Source organism: Eriocheir sinensis, chromosome 59, assembly GCF_024679095.1.
Source record: "Eriocheir sinensis breed Jianghai 21 chromosome 59, ASM2467909v1, whole genome shotgun sequence".
Lineage (NCBI taxonomy): Eukaryota > Metazoa > Arthropoda > Malacostraca > Decapoda > Varunidae > Eriocheir > Eriocheir sinensis.
The window spans coordinates 7,881,111-7,900,415 of NC_066567.1; the positions used below are offsets into that span (position 1 = coordinate 7,881,111).

A 19,305-nucleotide genomic window follows, 5' to 3' on the forward strand; every position below is an offset into this window, starting at 1 on the left:
ATGTCCAGTGCCTCCATTCGTGATCCAGCTCTAAGTAACTGCCGAACACTCTCTGGAAGGCCAGAAACAAATGCACAAGCCAGGCCCTTCTCAGACATCCCGCCAAACAGAGAAGACAGGCGCCGCAGCTCAGCTAGAAAGACGTCAGGACTTTCACCTGGTGTCAATTTTCGGCTGACGAACTGTTCATAGGCTGCATAGGGGTCCGCGGCAAATGCGGCCAGAAGTGCTTCCTTTATCTTCTCTTCTTCTTTTCCTCTTCTCCTAATTGAAGATAAACAGCAAATGCACCCCCAGAAAGGCGGAGAGGGATCACACTGGCCACATCATCAATTTTCCGTAACTTGCAGACGAGTTCTAGTTTTTCTATCCATTCCACCACAGACGCAGTGCCACTGCCGTCATACTGTGGTATCAATTTCAGGTCGAGGGAGTGCTCAGACATAATGCCTAGATAGCTTGTAGAGGCCAGTAGGAGCACAACAAACACTTTTCTCTGCAGTGCAGTTTATTTGCAGTGCAATTAAATTGAGTAACAGCAATAAGTAACAAGGGCTGCGCCAGTCGTCAGTAGCCAGTGGTCCGCTTCCCCTGATTCGCCGCCGCCGTCGTAGGCCTTCCCAACAGCGGGCACTCCGGACTCCGGCACACAGCCGACGGTGCCTCGCACAGAACCTCGCCCCGGGCGGTATGAAGGCCTTCTTTGCGGGGCCTCCTTCTGGTGTGCTTGCTGGCGGCCAACTGCCCCTCTCATAATCGGGAACAGCTTCTTCACCTCGCTTCATTCCTCAGGCCTTTCCGTTGCTAACACAGCGCGCATGCCTCACATCATCTGAACCACCTCCTCAGCCCGAGTCCGAATCTCACATCACTTAAATGAGAAGAGGCTATTAATTACACAAACGAGCAATTCTCTCTCCCTCTCTCTCTCTCTCCCTCTCCCTCTCTCTCTCTCTCTCACTCTCGTTTTAATCACCCAACAATCCATTCTCACTTCCACACACATACAGAAGGGAGGGAAAGAAAGGGATGAATGGATAGAGGGGAAACAAGGGAAGGAAAAATGTTAGAGAAGAACGAGGAAGACGAATAGGAGGAAAGGAAGGGAATGAAAGAAAGGGAATGGGAGGGAGATAAAGAAAGGGATGGATAGATAGAGGGGAAACAAGGGAAGGAAGGATGTGAGAAGAGAAAGGAGAAGAGGAATAGGAGGAAAGAAAGAGAAGGGGAGGGAGGGAAAGAAAGGGGATGGGAGGGAGGGAAAGGTGAAACGAGGGAAGGAAAAATGTGAGAAAAGAAAGGGGATGAGGAATGGGAGGAAAGAAAGAGAAGGGGAGGGAGGGAAAGAAAGGGGTAGGAGGCATGTAAGATTGGAGGAGTAATAAAAAAACTCCCTTATCGAGAACATTTTATTGAGTACATCATTTATGCATCAATATATGTGACCATTATAAGTCGCTATATATGTTAAAATTAATGAGTACCGAGCCTTTCTCCGGCTTAGCTTAACTGAGTTCAATAAGTATTGCACATTTGGCACAGACAAGACAACTGTTAATTATTTAGGCCTAAGCATTGTACTGGGGTAAATTTTCGGCATAACATTACAAACTATCAATGGCATAAAGTTAGAACAAATACTAAATGAACAACAAGTGTATACGAAAATGGAGAGCGTATAAATGCAAGGATAGGAATGTACAGAATCTCAGGAGTAAAATAATAATAATAATAAAAATAAAATAAAATAAAAATGTCAGTGGGGAACATTATATAAACTATCAATGGTATAAACTTGAAGAATATAAACTTAACATGTATAAAATAATAAAGTATATGTATAAATGCAAGGGTAGCTAGTAATGCATAGGGCTTTAGGAGTAAAAAAAGATAATAATAATAATAAGAAGAAGAAGAAAAAGAAGAAGAAGAAGAAACAGACATAGCTGGGGGTGGCAACTTTCCTGGACACAAAATATTGGTCCATCATCTTTAATAAACTGAAATAAAAATGCTGTGAGAAGGTCATTTTAAACTTCTTTGTCATCTTCTTAGAGAGCTTCACCTCAAATTAGCCTCTACCCAACAACCATTACTTATCATTCACGGACTGATGTCTTTGTGCTATGTAGAAAATATATATCATCTACGTGTCGGTTTTGGCCTTAAGTCTTATTTTTATAGTGCAGGTTATTCATTTATTCTTATCATTCAGGTGGAGATACTTAATGGGACCTATGCAGCTAAGTTGGCCTCAATGCAAAGCTACAATATCATAAACCAGTGTAAAGGTATCAAATTCTACTGCACGCTTTCCTATATAAAAGTTGTGCGTTTGTTTTGGAATCTATTTTAATCTTTTTCATTCTGGCGGAGATGCTTCATGGGATCTATACAGCTGAGTGGCCTTAATACAACTCTATGGCAATATTATAAACTTGTGAAAAGGTATCAAAGTCTACCGTACGTTTTCCTCACTGTAAAAGTTGTGCGTATATTTAGGAATCTATTTAATTTCCACTGTTCAGGCGGAGATATTTCATGGGATGTATATAATGGCCTTAACACAACTCTACGACAATTTTATAAACCAGTGAAAAGGTATCAAAGTCTACTGTACGTTTTCCTCACTGTAAAAGTTGTGCGTATATTTAGGAATCTATTTAATTTCCACTGTTCAGGAGGAGATATTTCATGGGATCTTTATAATGACCTTAACACAACTCTACGACAATTTTATAAACCAGTGAAAAGGTATCAAAGTCTACCGTACGTTTTCCTCGCTGTAAAAGTTGTGCGTATATTTAGGAATCCATTTAATTTCCACTGTTCAGGCGGAGATATTTCATGGGATCTATACAGCTGAGTGGCATCAATAAACTCTACGACAATATTATAAACCAGTGTAAAGGTATCAAAGTCTACCACACGTTTTCCTCGCTGTAAAAGTTGTGCGTATATTTAGGAATCCATTTAATTTCCACTGTTCAGGAGGAGATAGGATTTCACAGGATCTATATAATGGTTTTAACACAACTCTATCTATGACAATTCTATAAACTGGTGTAAAGGTATCAAATTCTACTGTACATTTTCCTCGCTATAAAAGTTGTGCGTATATTGTGGAATCTACTTAATTTCCACTGTTCAGGAGGAGATATTTCATGGGATCTTTATAATGGCCCTAACACAACTCTACGACAATTCTATAAACCGGTGTAAAGGTATCAAATTCTACTGTACGTTTTCCTCGCTATATAAGTTGTGCGTATGTTTAGGAATCTATATTTAAGGAGGAACTGCTCTCCTTTCCTCTACTTGTCATGAAAGGCTCCAGACATGCTTGTACGTGTTAGCTTTGTTCTCCTAATGAAGGCTCTCCGCTTGTAATCACCGCAGATTGTCGTACTCAGAGCATAGTATTTACCGGTTTCTGAAGTCTAACTATTGCCAAGAAACATCAGAATCTAACTCTTTTAACGATAACTATGAGTTTCGTTATTGGAGCCCAGAAGACATTTTGGGGGTAGGAAGTCGGGAAATATAATCGGCAGAGTACGACAATCTGGCAATGTTACTTGTAATGCCAAAATTTATCATCATCGCAAAGTATATATATAATACCAGAGATATCATGGTAAGTGTTGTAAATCAGGTAATATATGGTGTAATTATGTTTTTTTATGATGTGGTACAATTCTAGCGGGCTTTTTTACACCTTTTTTGTTGCCCTTGAGCTGTTTCATAAGCTGTAAAAAAAAAATATATATATAAAAAAAAAATAATAATAAATAAATAAAAAAATCTATCTTAAAACATAATTACATCATACTTTATATACATCACCCTTATAGTATTTCCTTAGTATTTTCTGCATAATGGATACTTTTTATTGATGACGAATCCTGGCATAACACACCTTCTATATATACACAGCTATAAGGCTTCATCAATCTACCTGACTGCTTCCATGTTTCCCTTCTACACCTGCATTTTGTTCAGGTATAAATGTTACAAGTTCAACCTCCACATTCTGTAAGTACATGGCTATAAGGCTTCATCAATCTACCTGGCTGCTTCCATGTTTACCTTCTACCTTTGAGAAATGTTACGAGTTCAACCTCCACATTCTGTAAGTACGTGGCTATAAGGCTTCATCTACATATCCGACTAAAGGCTTCAGTGGTTACCTTATACACCTGTGTCTTGTTCAGGGAGAAATGTTACGAGTTCAACCTCCACATTCTGTAAGTACATGGCTATAAGGCTTCATCTATATATCTGGCTAAAGGCTTCAGTGGTTACCTTATACACCTGTGTCTCGTTCAGGTATAAATGTTACGAGTTCAAGCCACTATCGAAAGTACACTTGCGGATTGGAGGGATGGTAGGCTTGGGATGGACAGCTGATGTAGGAGATTCTGTGGAGGGTCTTGGATGAAAAATGGCATTAAAAATAAAGAAAAGAAAGCATCAGATATATGAGAGTCTGCACACATACACCAGGTCTCACAAATACGTAGACTGTCTTGGGATGAACTGATGCTGTAGGAGATTCTATTGAGGGTCTTCTTGGATGAAACATGGCATCAAAAATGAAGAAAAGAAAGCAGCAGATATATAAGAGTCTGCACACATACACCAGGTCTCACAAATTCGTAGACTATCTTTTCAACGGTGGGATGGTAGCCTTGAGATGAACTGCTGATGTAGGAGATTCTGTGGAGGGTCTTGGATAAACATGGCATCAAAAATAAAGAAAAGAAAGCAGCGGATATATAAGAGTCTGCACACATACACCAGGTCTCACAAATTCGTAGACTGTCTTTTCAATGGTGGGTTGGTACGCTTGGGATAGACTGACGCTGTGGGAGATTCCATTGAGGGTCTTCTTGGATGAAACATGGCATCAAAAATAAAGAAAAGAGAGCAGCAGATATATAAGAGTCTGCACACATACACCAGGTCTCACAAATACGAAGACTGTCTTTTCAACGGTGAGCTGGCAGGCTTGGGGAACTCTGAGATCGGACTTATGAGGAGAGACTCAATAGCACAGGGCTCACAACCCTGAAGAGAAGAAGAGAAAGAGGAGCTCTGATCGCGGTGTACAGGTTGGCAAGTGGAGTGGAGCATTTCCCTCACAAATACGTAGATTGTCCTTCCAGCGGTGAGGTGGTAGGCTTAGGATCGACTGTTGCTATGGGAGATTCTATAGAGGGTCCTTTTTTTTTTTTTTTTTACAACAAAGGAGACAGCTTAAGGGCACAAAAAAAGGAAACAATAATATAATAAAAGCCCGCTACTCGCTGCTCCTACAAAAAAGGATCAAAAGAGGTGGCCGAAAGAGAGGTCAATTTCGGGAGGAGGCAAGGCAATAAACGTTGAGAACAAAAGAGCATCAGATGTACAAAAGTCTACACTGCTCTTATAAGTACATACACTGTCTTTTCAATGGACTGCAACTAAAGACTTTGCGATATAAAAGTTAAGAATGTGAAGTCTCATCCTGCTTCTGAGAGGGACGGGACACACAACACAGGGGAGCGGCGAGTAGCGGGCCTTTTTTTTTTTTTTGTACCCTTTTTGTTGCCTTTGAGCCGTATCCTTTGATGTAAAAAAAAAATAAATAAATAAATAAAAAAAAATATAAAATAAAAATCACCCCATAACAACACATTCGGTAAGACTCAAAATCACAAGGCTTCGTATGACAACCTCGGAGCTTATGAGAAGAAATGAGGCTGCTTAAACACTATTCTAAAGCTATCTAACACTCCTCTGAAGCTGCCTAAACACTATGCTTCATCCCCTCAGCTGCTCTGCTTACTCTTTCACACAGCGGCATAAAACTACGACAGGGAAGCACGGACGTCGATATAACAGAGTACGGAACAGCGAGTCAGATTACTTTCTTAGTCTATGGAGGTGTCATGGGTTGGCACCAAAGCACTTTTTTTTTATCTCTTATTCAATATTGTAGCGAGAGATGAAGAGAGAGAGAGTTACGGAGATAAATGTAGATAGAGAGACAGACAGAGAGAGAGAGATAGCTATATAGAGAGATAGATCGATCGAGAGAGACAGAAAGAGGGAGAGATAGTTACATAGACAGATGGAGATAGAAGGACAGAGAAAGAGAGAGAAAAAGAGACAGCTACATAGAAAGATAAAGATAGTGGACAAAGAGAGAGAGAAAGTGAGAGAGAGATACCAACATAGAAAGATAAAGAAAGGACAGAGATAGATGGTTAACATATAAACAGAGAGAGGTTACATTTTGCCACCTACATTCTACTTATATACAAATCTGCATGCTCGTCAATACATATCGGAGACCTGTCAGCTAAATTCTACAGTAAAGTTAAAAGTGTACCAGGGGTTGTAAAGTGTAAGTACGCCCTTATTACAACCTTAGAGACATTTGTTCATATAGAAAATAGAGTGATTCTTTGTGGATGGAAGATGTTGGTTTTGGTATATCTTCTTGCAGCTGCTGGGGAGGCTCTTAAACGCTGCACTCGACTTTGCATAGCTTAATTATCCTGAGAGATTTCTGGAGGCAATGCCCATAAAGTGTGTGTGTGTGTGTGTGTGGTGAGCAGTCTGAGGGAAGTCCTGCAACCCTCGCACTTATGGAGTAAATTTAAGTTTGTCCGTAATTCCACTAGCTTGAAAATCGAGGAGAGGGGAAGAAGCTGGGAAGAGTGTTATATTCAATGTTTCTCTCCAAGGAGTTTGTTATCGACTTTTGTTTAGGAGAGAAGAAGGAATGCAGGCGGAGGCTGGAGGGAGGTAAAGGAAGAAGGGAGGAAAGGAGGGAAAGAAGTAAGGAAGGAAGGGAGGGAGTGTGATAGAATGAAGAGGTCAGGGAGAATTGAAAGTTATCCTGCCAACTGTGTCATGTTCATCAGACGTGGACATGGAACGCAGCACAGCAATCAAGAGTACGTGCAGTGGAAATGAGTTACCGTATATAAGAGGTGCAGACAAGACAAAAAAAAGAAAACAAAACAAGAAAAAAGAAAAAGGAACGGAATGAAATGTAAAGGAAGAGTGGGAACGAGGTATATGAAATGAGTTTAACCAGTTTTGACCATTCTATATCAGTGGTGTGAGATTCGTCAACGGGAAAACAGGAAGGAATTACAGAACTTCAGACAGACTGCTCCTGAAAATACCACTCTTAATCAGTATAGTCCTCAATAGAGTCTTGCTAGTATGTACTTTGTCAAGGTTACACTATGTACTCCTATTCCTACAATATCCTATTCCTACTCTAGTCCTGCAAAATATCTCTACTCATAAACTTTGTAAAATTGTAAGTATATGAAAATAGCGCTCTACTCCTCTACCACAAGAGCCTGGCCAAGTCCGGCTCCACTGAAGGCTGCTCCCCGCCCTTGCCAGTGAGGGAGGTGAGCGCCACGAGGAGGGAGTGCAGCCGCTGGTTCTGTGAGCGCAGCGCCTCCATGGTGGTCTTCAGGTGATTGAGGTCCTGACGCATGGATTCCTGTTCATTCATCTGTTGGCGGGTGAGGAAAATGATTAGAAAGGGAGGGGAGGGAGGGGATAAATGATTAGAAAGGGAGGGGAGGGAGGGGATAAATGATTAGAAAGGGAGGGGAGGGAGGGGATAAATGATTAGAAAGGGAGGGGAGGGAGGGGATAAATGATTAGAAAGGGAGGGGAGGGAAAGGAATAAGGGAGACAGGGATGTTAAATGAAAAGAAGAAAAAAGAAGATAGATAGCTGTTTGAGGTCATGGCATATTGATTCCTGTTCATTCATGTGTTGGCGGATGAGGAAAATGATTAGATAAGATACAGGAGGGAAGACAGGAATGTTAAATGAAAAGAAAAAAGGAAGAAAAAAGAAAATAGATAGCTGATTGAAGTCTTGGCATATTGATTCCTGTTCCTTCATGTGTTGGCGGATGAGGAAAATGATTAGATAAGATACAGGAGGGAAGACAGGAATGTTAAATGAAAAGAAAAAAGGAAGAAAAAAGAAAATAGATAGCTGATTGAAGTCTTGGCAAATTGATTCCTGTTCCTTCATGTGTTGGCAGGTGAGGAAAATGATTAGATAAGGAGATAGATAAGGGAGACAGGGATGTTAAATGAAAAGAAAAAAGGAAGAAAAAAGAAAATAGATAGCTGATTGAAGTCTTGGCAAATTGATTCCTGTTCATTCATGTGTTGGCGGGTGAGGAAAATGATTAGATAAGGAGATAGAGGAGGGAGACAGGGATGTTAAATGAAAAGAAAAAAGGAAGAAAAAAGAAGATAGATAGCTGTTTGAGGTCATGGCATATTGATTCCTGTTCATTCACGTGTTGGCGGGTGAGGAAAATGATTAGATGAGGAGATAGAGGAGGGAAGACAGGAATGTTAAATGAAAAGAAAAAAGTAAGAAAAAAGAAAATAGATAACTGATTGAGGTCTTGGCACATTGATTCCTGTTCATTCATGTGTTGGCGGGTGAGGAAAATGATTAGATAAGGAGATAGATAAGGGAGACAGGGATGTTAAATGAAAAGAAAAAAGGAAGAAAAAAGAAGATAGATAACTGTTTGAGGTCTTGGCACATTGATTCCTGTTCATTCATATTTTGGGGATGAAGAAAATAATTAGAAAGCCAGATAGATAAGGGAAAATAAGGATGTTGAATTAGAAGGAAAGAAGACACATAGCTGATTGACAGTTGGTGGATGTTGGTGGACAGTTGACTGATCACAAAATGCAACAATACATACATTCCTAATTAATTCCATGTGTGATTATGTGTTTATTAGAGTTTAAGTGTCCGTTAGTCTATGAGTTGGTGTTTTGTTTCCATATTTTACTTTTCTGATGGTTAATTTTCATACATTTATCTCTTAGGGAGCCTGACAACCATTCTTTTATACACTGGTAATGCATTAAATATGGTTTCATTCATCTGTCCCTCTCTATTGATTACAGAATATAGATTAATATTAAATAACAAAAAGATCAGTAATCCCAAAGCAGTTATTTCATGCCTAAAAATGATTGGATTCAGGCTAAAACTATACACTGATTCAAAAGCTGTTCCTTCACACTGAATAAACAAAACTTGATCTTTAAAAACTTTCAGGCTTATTTCAAGGAGGCACATTTTTCACACATGCTTCGTCCTATAAAAAAAAACTTTACACTAATTTAAGTTTTGAGAATGCATAAAGTAAAGAGCAAACAAGACCCTTCAAATAAATTCACAGACTAAAATCAATCATCATCACACTTGCTTTTCACACATGCTTCGTCCTATAAAAAAACAACAACTTTGCACTAATGTAATTTCTGAGAATGCATAAAGTAAAGAGCATACAAGACCCTTCAAATAAATTCACACAGACAAACAAAATCATCATCACCCTTGGTCTTCACTACTGCCATTTCCAACATATTTTTCTTTCCTTTTCCAACTAATCAAAACATTTCTAGGCAAACCAACAGTCAGTATCTAAATCCAGCACCTCTGCACGTCATGGCAGGTGCGTCTATAAAACAAAACATCTTGCGGCATTCAGAATAAAAGGAGGAAGACGAAGAAGTAGTTTGCCACAAGACAGAAGCAGAAGCGAGGGAGATCAAGGTCAATATTATAAGACACTTCTGGTTCTCACATCAGCTATTTCTAAAGGTCAAAGAGGGGGTCAATCGGGTTCTAATGAGTGTTTCTTTAGGTTCACAGCACAGAAGAAGGGTCAAACTACCACTAGAGAGCCACAAAACTACTCCTGGAAAAGCCCACAACTCCTATGAAAGGCTTGTCAAATATGTGTTCTTGGGTTCATGTTACAGAGGAAGGGTCAAACTACCACCAGGGCCATGAAACTACTCCTGGAAAAGCCCACAACTCCTACGAAAGGCTTGTCAAATATGTGTTCTTGGGTTCATGTTACAGAGGAAGGGTCAAACTACCACTAGAGAACCATAAAACTACTCCTGGAAAAGCCCACAACTCCTATGAAAGGCTTGTCAAATATGTGTTCTTGGGTTCATGTTACAGATGAAGGGTCAAACTACCACCAGGGCCATAAAACTACTCCTGGAAAAGCCCCAAACTCCTATGAAAGGCTTGTCAAATATGTGTTGTTGGGTTCATGTTACAGATGAAGGGTCAAACTACCACCAGGGCCATAAAACTACTCCAGGAAAAGCCCCAAACTCCTATGAAAGGCTTGTCAAATATGTGTTCTTGGGTTCATGTTACAGAGGAAGGGTCAAACTACCACCAGGGCCATAAAACTACTCCTGGAAAAGCCCCAAACTCCTATGAAAGGCTTGTCAAATATGTGTTCTTGGGTTCATGTTACAGAGGAAGGGTCAAACTACCACCAGGGCCATAAAACTATTCCAGGAAAAGCCACAAACTCCTATGAAAGGCTTGTCAAATATGTGTTCTTAGGTTCATGTTACAGAGGAAGGGTCAAACTACCACCAGGGCCATAAAACTACTCCAGGAAAAGCCACAAACTCCTATGAAAGGCTTGTCAAATATGTGTTCTTGGCCGGCGAAATGTCTTATAATACGACCCCAAGGCTTTATCGATAGACCTGACCCACTTACCTCATAGTTCTTGCTTTCCTCACTTATGCTAACCCCCAACTTCTCACAGCGGAGGGCGGAAAACTGTATTATTTTCTATTCTAAAAAGGGTGCTATGCGTAATCTGTTCTTGCTATGAATGATTGGATGAATTTATGGTAACAAGATATGATGTTTATTTATTTTATGGTTTGGTGGTACTGGTATTCTTCATGGTAACAATATATGGGTGTTTACTGTCATTCAACATGCTCATCCGTTCTGAAGCCACTCCGTCCTCATCATCCACCCACTCCCACATATACTCATCCACTCTCTCTCACCCATTACATAGCCTTTCCCTCTCTCTCTCTTTCATCCATTCACATACATACTCATCCAATCTCTCTCTCTCTCTCTCTCTCATCCATTCTTACACAGCCTCTCCCCCTCTCTCTCTTTCATCCATTCCCAAACATACTCATCCATTCTCTCTCTCTCTTTCATGCATTTCCACATTTACTCATCCACTCTCTCTCACCCTTCTTACACACCCTCTCCCTGTCTCATCCATTTTCCCTCACACACACACACACACACACACACAGACACACACACACATATTCATCCATTCCAAGGCCACCCACCTCTCCGTCATCCACCATCTCAAAGCCCTTCAAGACCTGGAAGTCGCCGAACATCCGAGACATGAGGCCGTGGCGAGCGTTCGGATGCACCTCCTTCCGCGCTGTGGTGTACATCCTCCGCAGGGCGTCAGGGATGAACACCTCCACGTCGAGAACCAGCTATGGGGTGGAGGGTGGAGGTTAGAAGGGAGCGAAGGTGGGGAGGAGGAGGGAGAGGTTAGGGAGGGAGGGAGGGAGGAAATGCATGAAAGAAGGGAGATTAGAAAAGAGGAAGGAAGGGAGAGTCAGAGGTTAGGAGGTTAGAAGGGAGCGAAGGTGAGGAGGAGGGAGAGGGTGGGAAGGGAGGAAAGGTATGAAAAAAGGGAGATTAGATAGGAGGGGAGAAAGAAGGGAGGGACAGAGGTTAGGAGGGAGGAAGGAAGGGAGGGGAAAGGTGAGGAGGGAGAGGGAAAGGCTGGGGAGGGAGGGAGGAAAGGTATGAAAGAAGGGAGATTAGATGAAGAAAGAAGGGAGAAAGAAGGAAGGGAGGAAGGAAGGGAGGGAAGAGGGAAAGGCTGGGGAGGGAGGGAGGAAAGGTATGAGAGAAGGGAGATTAGGTAAGAGGAAGGAAGAGAGGTTAGAAGGGAGGAAGAAAAGGAGAGAAGGAAGAGAAAGTGAGAAGGAAGGGAGAGGATGTGATGAAGGTTCAGAGAGGGAAGAAGGAAGGTGTGAAGAAAGAGAGAGAAAGGAAAGGATTGTAAGGAAATTAGAAAGGAAGGAAATGAATGAGGAAGATGAAAGAAGAAAAAGGGAAAGAAAAGGACGAAGAATGAAGGGAAAGAGGGAAGGAACTCAGAAGATTGTGAAGGAAGCGAAAATGGGAAGGTTGAAAAAAGAGAACGACTATTGGAATTTGAGTTAATGGATTGCAGGAGGAGAAGCTGAGGAGAAAGAGAGAAAGGAAGAGATGAAGAATAAAGGAGAAAGAGGGAAGAAGGTGAGGTGTCGAGAAAAGAAGGGAAAGGAAGGAAGAAAATAATGAAGACCAGAAGAGAGAGAGACAGAAGTGGTATGAAAATTGGGAGTGAAGGAAAGGAATGAGAAAGACAAAGGAGGAAAAAGGGAAAGGAAAAGGAAGAAGAATGAGGGGAAAGAGGGAAGGAACTTGGAGGATTGTGACGGAAACAAAAATGAGGATAAAAAAGAGAATGACTATTGGAATTTGGGTTAATGGATTACAGGAGAAGGTGAGAAGAGAGAGAGAGAGAGAGAGAAGGAGGAAGAGATGATTAATAAAGGAGGTTAAAAAAGGTTAAAAAAGAGAATGACTGGTGGAATCTGAATCAACATACCCTTCTTATACAACCTTATCCTTATATTTTTTCTTTTTACTGTACCTGGGTCTGCATGGCCAGTCTCTTGAGGATGGCCTGGTCCTGAACGGCCTTGATGTCGTCCACGGCCAGACCCACCAGCAGGTTCATGATGAGGATGGACATGAGCACCAGGAAGGCCACGAACACGATGTAGGTGATCTCGGGGTACTGGGGAAGAGACGAGAGAGAGCGGGGGAGTCAAAACATGATCTCGGAGTACTGTAGAAAGAAATGAGTGAGAATGTCTAATTCATATTATTATTAACACAGATGATTTTGGGGTTCTGGGGAATGGGATGGGGAAGAAAGAGTACATTAACACACTGGTACATCAGGAGTGAGGGGCTTGGAGCAACATGTCGTAGAGTTCCCTAAGGATCTGCCAACACACTGAAAATATAGTTCAGTATTAAAAGACACTTTCCATTCTCTAATCAACCATTTCTAAAGGTCAAAGAGGGGGTCAATCGGGTTCTAATGAGTGTTTCTTTAGGTTCATGGTGCAGAAGAAGGGTCAAACTACTGCCAGGCTCATAAAACTACTGGAAATGCCTAAAACTCCTACGAAAGCCTTGTCAAATATTTGTACTTGGTTTCAGGGTATAGAGGAAGAGTCAAACTACCACCAGGGTCATAAAACTACTCCTGGAAATGCCCAAAACTCCTACGAAAGAACTGTCAAATATGTGTCCTTGGGTTCATGGTATAGAGGAAGGGTCAAACTACCACCAGGCTCATAAAACTACTCCTGAAAATGCCCCAAACTCCCACAAAATCCTTGTCAAATATTTGTACTTGGGTTCAGGGTACTGAGGAAGGGTTAAACTACTGCCAGACTCATAAAACTACTCCTAGAAATGCCCAAAGCTCCTATGAAAGCCTTGTCAAATATGTGAACTTGGGCGACGAAATGTTCATAATGTCTGGGTGTTATGCTTACTGGAAGGGTTTGCGTGATGTCGTTGAATATGGAATCGAACTCGAATTCCCCGATGGTCATGACGCTCGTTTTCAGAAGGGTCTTGCCGTAGGTGCTGAACGGGAACTGATTTCTCAACACCTGCCGAGAAGTGAAGGGCAGGTTAACTTTGGTATTAGTGAGTGTTAGCAGAGGTTTGTCCTGATATGAGAACTGATTACGGTGCAAACAAGATGGCATAAAAAAATGGTCATGATGCTTGTTTTCAGAAGGGTCTTGCTGTAGGTACGAGAACTGATTTCTCAACACCTGCCGAGAAGTGAAGGGCAGGTTAACTTTGGCATTAGTGAAAGTTAACAGAGTTTTGTCCTGATATGAGAACTGATTACGGTGAAAACAAGATGGCATAAAAAATGGTCATGATGCTTGTTTTCAGAAGGGTCTTGCCGTAGGTGCTGAACGGGAACTGATTTCTCAACACCTGCCGAGAAGTGAAGGGCAGGGTAACTCTGGCATTAGTGAGTGTTAGCAGAGGTTTGTCCTGATATGAAAATTGACTACGGTGCAAACAAGATGGCATAAAAAAATGGTCATGATGCTTGTTTTCAGAAGGGTCTTGCCGTAGGTGCTGAATGGGAACTGATTTCTCAACACCTGCCGAGAAGTGAAGGGCAGGTTAACTCTGGCATTAGTGAAAGTTAACAGAGTTTTGTCCTGATATGAGAACTGATTGCGGTGAAAACAAGATGGCATAGGAAAATCAGAGACACAATCATTAATTCTGTAAATATAACTAGGTAAACACACAAACACACATACACCAAACATCATCATAGAAATGTTTAAATTCAAAGCTATTCCTCTCATGCATCCAACCCTCCTCCTCCTCCTTTTTCTCCTCCTCTTTTTTCTCCTCTTCCTCTTCCTCCTCCTCCTCCTTTTTTTCCTTCTCTGCCTCCTCCTCCTCCTCCTTTTTCTCCTTCTACTCCTCCTCCTCCTCCTCCTCCTCCACACGCACCATGTAGAAGCTCAGTCCGAAGGCGATGAGGAAGAGCATGAAGATGGTGAAGAACTTGAGGAAGGTTGCGAAGACGTCCGTGAACATGACCACGTAGATGCCGAGGAAGGGAAGCTTGCGGATGAAGAGGAGCAGGTTCATCCACGCCAGGAAGATGGAGGCTGTCCCCACCTGCCACTGCCACTTCTGCGGGCATGGAAACGGACAACTGGTAATGTTAACCTGGTAACCGCGGGGATCATGTTTCTTAACGGTCCCTCCAAGCGAGAAAAATGAGAAAAAATCACCCCTCACACAAACCATTTCATAATATATATCAAAGCATTTGTGATCAGATTATGCATCATCTATTTTGGGGGGTTGATATCATGGCACAAATTTGGCCCGTCGGTGCTACACGGTAAAGCCACAAATTTGGCCCGTCCCTGCTACCGGGTTAACCATCCCTAACTGTAACCAAAACAGTCACTCAATTTGCACAGTAGATTCATATGTGTTGTCATTCATCTTTACACACAATTCAAGCTTGGTAGGCTGTGGGAGTATATGTTGCCAGGCTACCAGTGAAAGCCAAATCCGTGCCAATCGCAATGGACGGGTTAACCATATCCAACCGTAACCAAAAGTCCCTATAGTATTTGTGTACAGAGTAGATTAATATAAGCTTTCATTTATCTGCATGGGTAATTTATGGTTGGTAGGCAGGGAGTCACTCTCTCACCTCCCTGATGGGGCAGTTGGTGAAGTCCCAGACCAGCAGCACGGCAGTAACATAGCAGCACCACTCCATCAAGTTCTCCACTCCTATGTAGTTCAGCCGCGCCTGGAAGAGATGGTGGCCTCAGTAACTGGTAAAGGGGTGGTTTTTGCAAGTTGTATGTATTTACCTATTTGTATTTACCTATTTGTAGTCTACCGGGCCTGAGCTAAACTCTAATAGTCCCGTCTCCATATCTACATTGATCTAGCCTTTCCTTCATTTGTTGGACACTGCTCGCCTCCACCACCATTATGCATTGAACTAGTTGTGACGGACAGCTACACAAAAAGATACAAGTCAAAAGAAGAAGAAGAAAATAAAATATGTTTGTGGGGGTCCTGTTTTGTGTGTATTTACCTAGTTTTAGTTTAGCAGGGCCTGGGCTTTACGCTCGTGTGGTCCCGTCTCCATATCTACATTTATCCAACTTTTCCTTAATGCTTTGCACACTCCTCGCTGATACCACATCCTCACTTAGTCTGCTCCAAACCTCTACATTTCTTTGCGGCAGGCTATATTTCATTATGTCTCTCAAGCATCTTCCCTTCCTCAATTTTTTACTATGTCCTCTTGTGTTCCTGGTGGTTATTTCTTCTTGTGTGTGTGTGAAACAGATGCTTTGTTCTGCCATGTAATGTAAACTAGTTGAAAATAATAGCACAAGAATACTAGTACACAAGGAATAGCTTTGGAGTCAGTAAGTTGCCTTCATAATGCCTGGATTCATGAGATTTAGAAATGACGTCACGGAGGTTATGTAGAATTAAGGGGGAAATAACACCTATAGTTGAAAGATCTCGGGGTACTGGGGAGTGAGACAAGTGAGAATGGGAAGGTACTGGGAATGAGACGAGATAGACAAAGATAAAGACTTCACTTACTTACCTCACAACACTACCATTAATATACAAATCTTATATATACATTACATGTGTCGAGGCGTATCATATCTCGCCTCGGTGCTGGAGACATGACTAACAATATTTCCTCGGTGTTCAACAATTAACATTCAGCTGGTGTGCAGTGATCATACAACACCGAGTACTTAGTGAACCTTACCGTACATGGATATAGATACATTTATATACACAATAAAAGCAGAGAAACAAGCCTGGAACATTTAATAAGAGATGCTCAGTGGGTGGAGGACTTTCAAAGCTGCCACAATATAGAGAACATTGCGGTACTTCTTAATCCCTTTGTTGGTAATTTCAAACAGAGGGACAGATTAGTACACTGCTGCCCTCTATATACAAGCAACTTTGACCCTCCACTGAAAAAAACTTAATACATATAGGTTATACATCATTATAGTTTTGTGAAGGCATTGCATCTTGATTTGTGCAGGTTTAGGGTAGCAATGCAGTTATTCGTTCATAAGTTAAGCATGTTTTTAGATTGCTTGGGTGATGAATGACATTGAGTGATGAGGTGATGTGCTTCTATACATATAATTGTGCTTTTTCCTCCTCCCCCTCCTTCTCCTCCTCCCTTCCCCCTTTGTTCATTATTTTCTCTCCCTGTTGACTATTACATATTATTTTCATTCTATCATTTCCCTTCTCCATTTCATCCAAACACCATACATTCTGACTAGAGAGAGAGATGAAAATGGCAGTCTTGAATGATGATATAGTAATTGTTGGGACTAGTAATGAATAAGGAGAAATATAAATGAGTTGTAATTAGACTCCCTTCTAACCTCCATCTTCTCCCTCGCCAGGACATCAAGACCAAGGTGGACCTGAGCGATGGTGGCTTCGGTTTAGTTTGATATATAAAAGCAGTTTCATTTGCCCTCTTATAAGATCTTCAATATTTCTTTCTCAACTCTCCGGTCATTCAAATTAGTGAGATGTATTTCATATCATATCTTCGTTGATTAATAAAATGAGTTCTCCAGTTATCATTTTCTCTCCCCAGTTTGCTTTGATCCTATTTTCAGTGTAGTTGGGGAGCCCTTACGAGCTCCACACTTACTCCTATGATGTTCTGAGTATATACGTAACTAATTTTATGATTCATGTTTCTGTTCCCATCCTTATCAATCATCGTTACATTTCTGGCCTATTCTTACTCAGCCCTTCTCCCTCTCTCTCTCTCACAAGGGATACTCATGACTCAGAACTAGAGGCTCCCTTCCTTTTACGCTTCCTCCCTGCTGCCACATCTCTCTCTCTCTCTCTCTCTCTCTCTCTCTCTCTCTCTCTCTCTCTCTCTCTCTCTCTCTCTCTCTCTCTTTTTTACAACAAAGGAGACGGCTCAAGGGCAACAAAAAGAGTGTAGAAAAAAAAGCCCGCTACTCACCACTCCCATAATAGACAAAAGTAAAGAGAGGCCAAAAGAGAGGTCAATTTCGGGTGGTCAATTTCCACTCCCCTTAAGACAGTTTGCACACAATCTTCCTCTCATTCTTCCCCTGATACGAGAAGGCAGCAAGGGTGTGCATCCTCTCTCATCTATCTAACTTATTTATTGTTTATTTCTGCTTATTCCTGTTCTCTTCCCTTCTTTTTTCTTGTCTTTTTTCTATCTTACCCAAGGGTACAATTTAACCCGGTAGCAGCAGGGATCATGTTTCTTAATGGTCCCCCCAAGCGAGAAAAATGAGAAAAAATCACCCCTCACACAAACCATTTCATAATATATATCAAAGCATTTGTGATCAGATTATGTATCATCTATTTTTTGGGGGGTTTATATAATGCCACAAATTTGGCCCGTCGCTGCTACACGGAAAAGCCACAAATTTGGCCCGTCTCTGCTACACTGTAAAGCCACAAATTTGGCCCGTCTCTGCTACACTGTAAAGCCACAAATTTGGCCCGTCGCTGCTACACGGTAAAGCCACAAATTTGGCCCGTCTCTGCTACACTGTAAAGCCACAAATTTGGCCCGTCACTGCTACCAGGTTAAGAGCATCCCTGACTGATACTTGGTGCAGGTGAGGACTGTGTGAGATGACAGTGAGGAAACAGAATGTACGTTACCAGTAGAGTTCTAATACCGCCCTGCAATGACAAAGACGATTAATGAGGATGTCCAGAGAGATATAAAAAGAACAAAATTATTTATGTAAGTTATGAGATCGCACCGTTTTTTTTTAGGAGGCAGCTCAAGGGCAAATATAAATGAAAAATAAAGATCACTATATATATATAAGAGATCCTAACTGGGAATTCAATAAGGTTGGCTGAGGAAAGTTATTTATCAGGTTAACAACAACAAAACCTCTTTCTCCCACCCACCCTCCACACCTGGCGCTAACGAGGCCACACTCACCTGGTAGATCTGAAATATCTCGCGCAGGATGTTGATGGCTGCCATAACGATGATCACCCACTTGCCCGCCATCACGAAGCCACTGTCGCTCAGATCCACCTTGCTCTTGATGTCCTGGCGAGGGGGAAGATGGAGGTTAGAAGGGAGTCTTATTACAACTTTTTTTTCTTCTTTTTTTTTTTTTACAGCAAAGGAGACAGTTCAAGGGAGTAAAAAAGAAAAAGAAAACATTATTAAAGAAAAAAACCCTGCTACTTACTGCTCCTGAATAGAGTACAGAGAGGTCAATTTCAGAGGTCAATTTTCCCCCTTATTCATTACTAGTCCTAACGATTACTATATCATCATTCAAGACTGCCATTCTCTCTCTCTCTCTCTCTCTCTCTCTCTCTCTCTCTCTCTCTCATCGGAACCATAAGGTCTGTGTCATCTGAACATCTATGTAAATCTATAAATCTCTTACGCACGTTACTTCGGTATAAAACTCTATGGTGACAGCCTTTCACATTTCATTACCTCCAGGGATTGTCTCTATAGATTCTCCTTTTTTTATTTATTTTTTTGTCCCCATTCACCCATAATCCTGTTCCTTCTTCCCTATCTTTCCCTTCACTCACTCATCCTCCTTCTCACCCTCTCTCTCTCTCTAGTAAGGCAGAAATATGTATGGATCCCGTGTGTTAAGGTGTGTGGAATGTATGGTGTAGTTGCTGTTTAGTTTAATGTCGCAGTGTTTAGGTGAGGTCAGGTTGTTTCATGTGTCAAAT

General features: G+C 41.5%; 1 protein-coding gene and 2 long non-coding RNA genes across 3 annotated transcripts in view; 2 read left to right on the forward strand and 1 right to left on the reverse strand.

Annotated features, from left to right (window-relative positions):
- The first annotated feature begins 1,397 nt into the window (after positions 1-1,397).
- Positions 1,398-2,891, forward strand: LOC126985507 (uncharacterized). Its single transcript, XR_007738758.1, has 2 exons — positions 1,398-2,448; positions 2,602-2,891. It is a non-coding gene; the product is annotated as an uncharacterized LOC126985507 (long non-coding RNA).
- Positions 2,851-19,305, reverse strand: part of LOC126985506 (transient receptor potential cation channel subfamily A member 1 homolog) — a 41,633-nt gene continuing 25,178 nt past the window's right edge. Inside the window, 7 exon segments of the mRNA XM_050840499.1 lie at positions 2,851-7,525; positions 11,205-11,363; positions 12,581-12,727; positions 13,500-13,619; positions 14,497-14,682; positions 15,218-15,319; positions 18,539-18,652. Of these exon segments, the coding sequence (XP_050696456.1) occupies positions 7,352-7,525; positions 11,205-11,363; positions 12,581-12,727; positions 13,500-13,619; positions 14,497-14,682; positions 15,218-15,319; positions 18,539-18,652 (1,002 nt within the window). The 3' untranslated portion in view covers positions 2,851-7,351.
- Positions 7,544-11,179, forward strand: LOC126985508 (uncharacterized). The gene is made up of 3 exons (XR_007738759.1): positions 7,544-8,168; positions 8,444-10,334; positions 10,438-11,179. It is a non-coding gene; the product is annotated as an uncharacterized LOC126985508 (long non-coding RNA).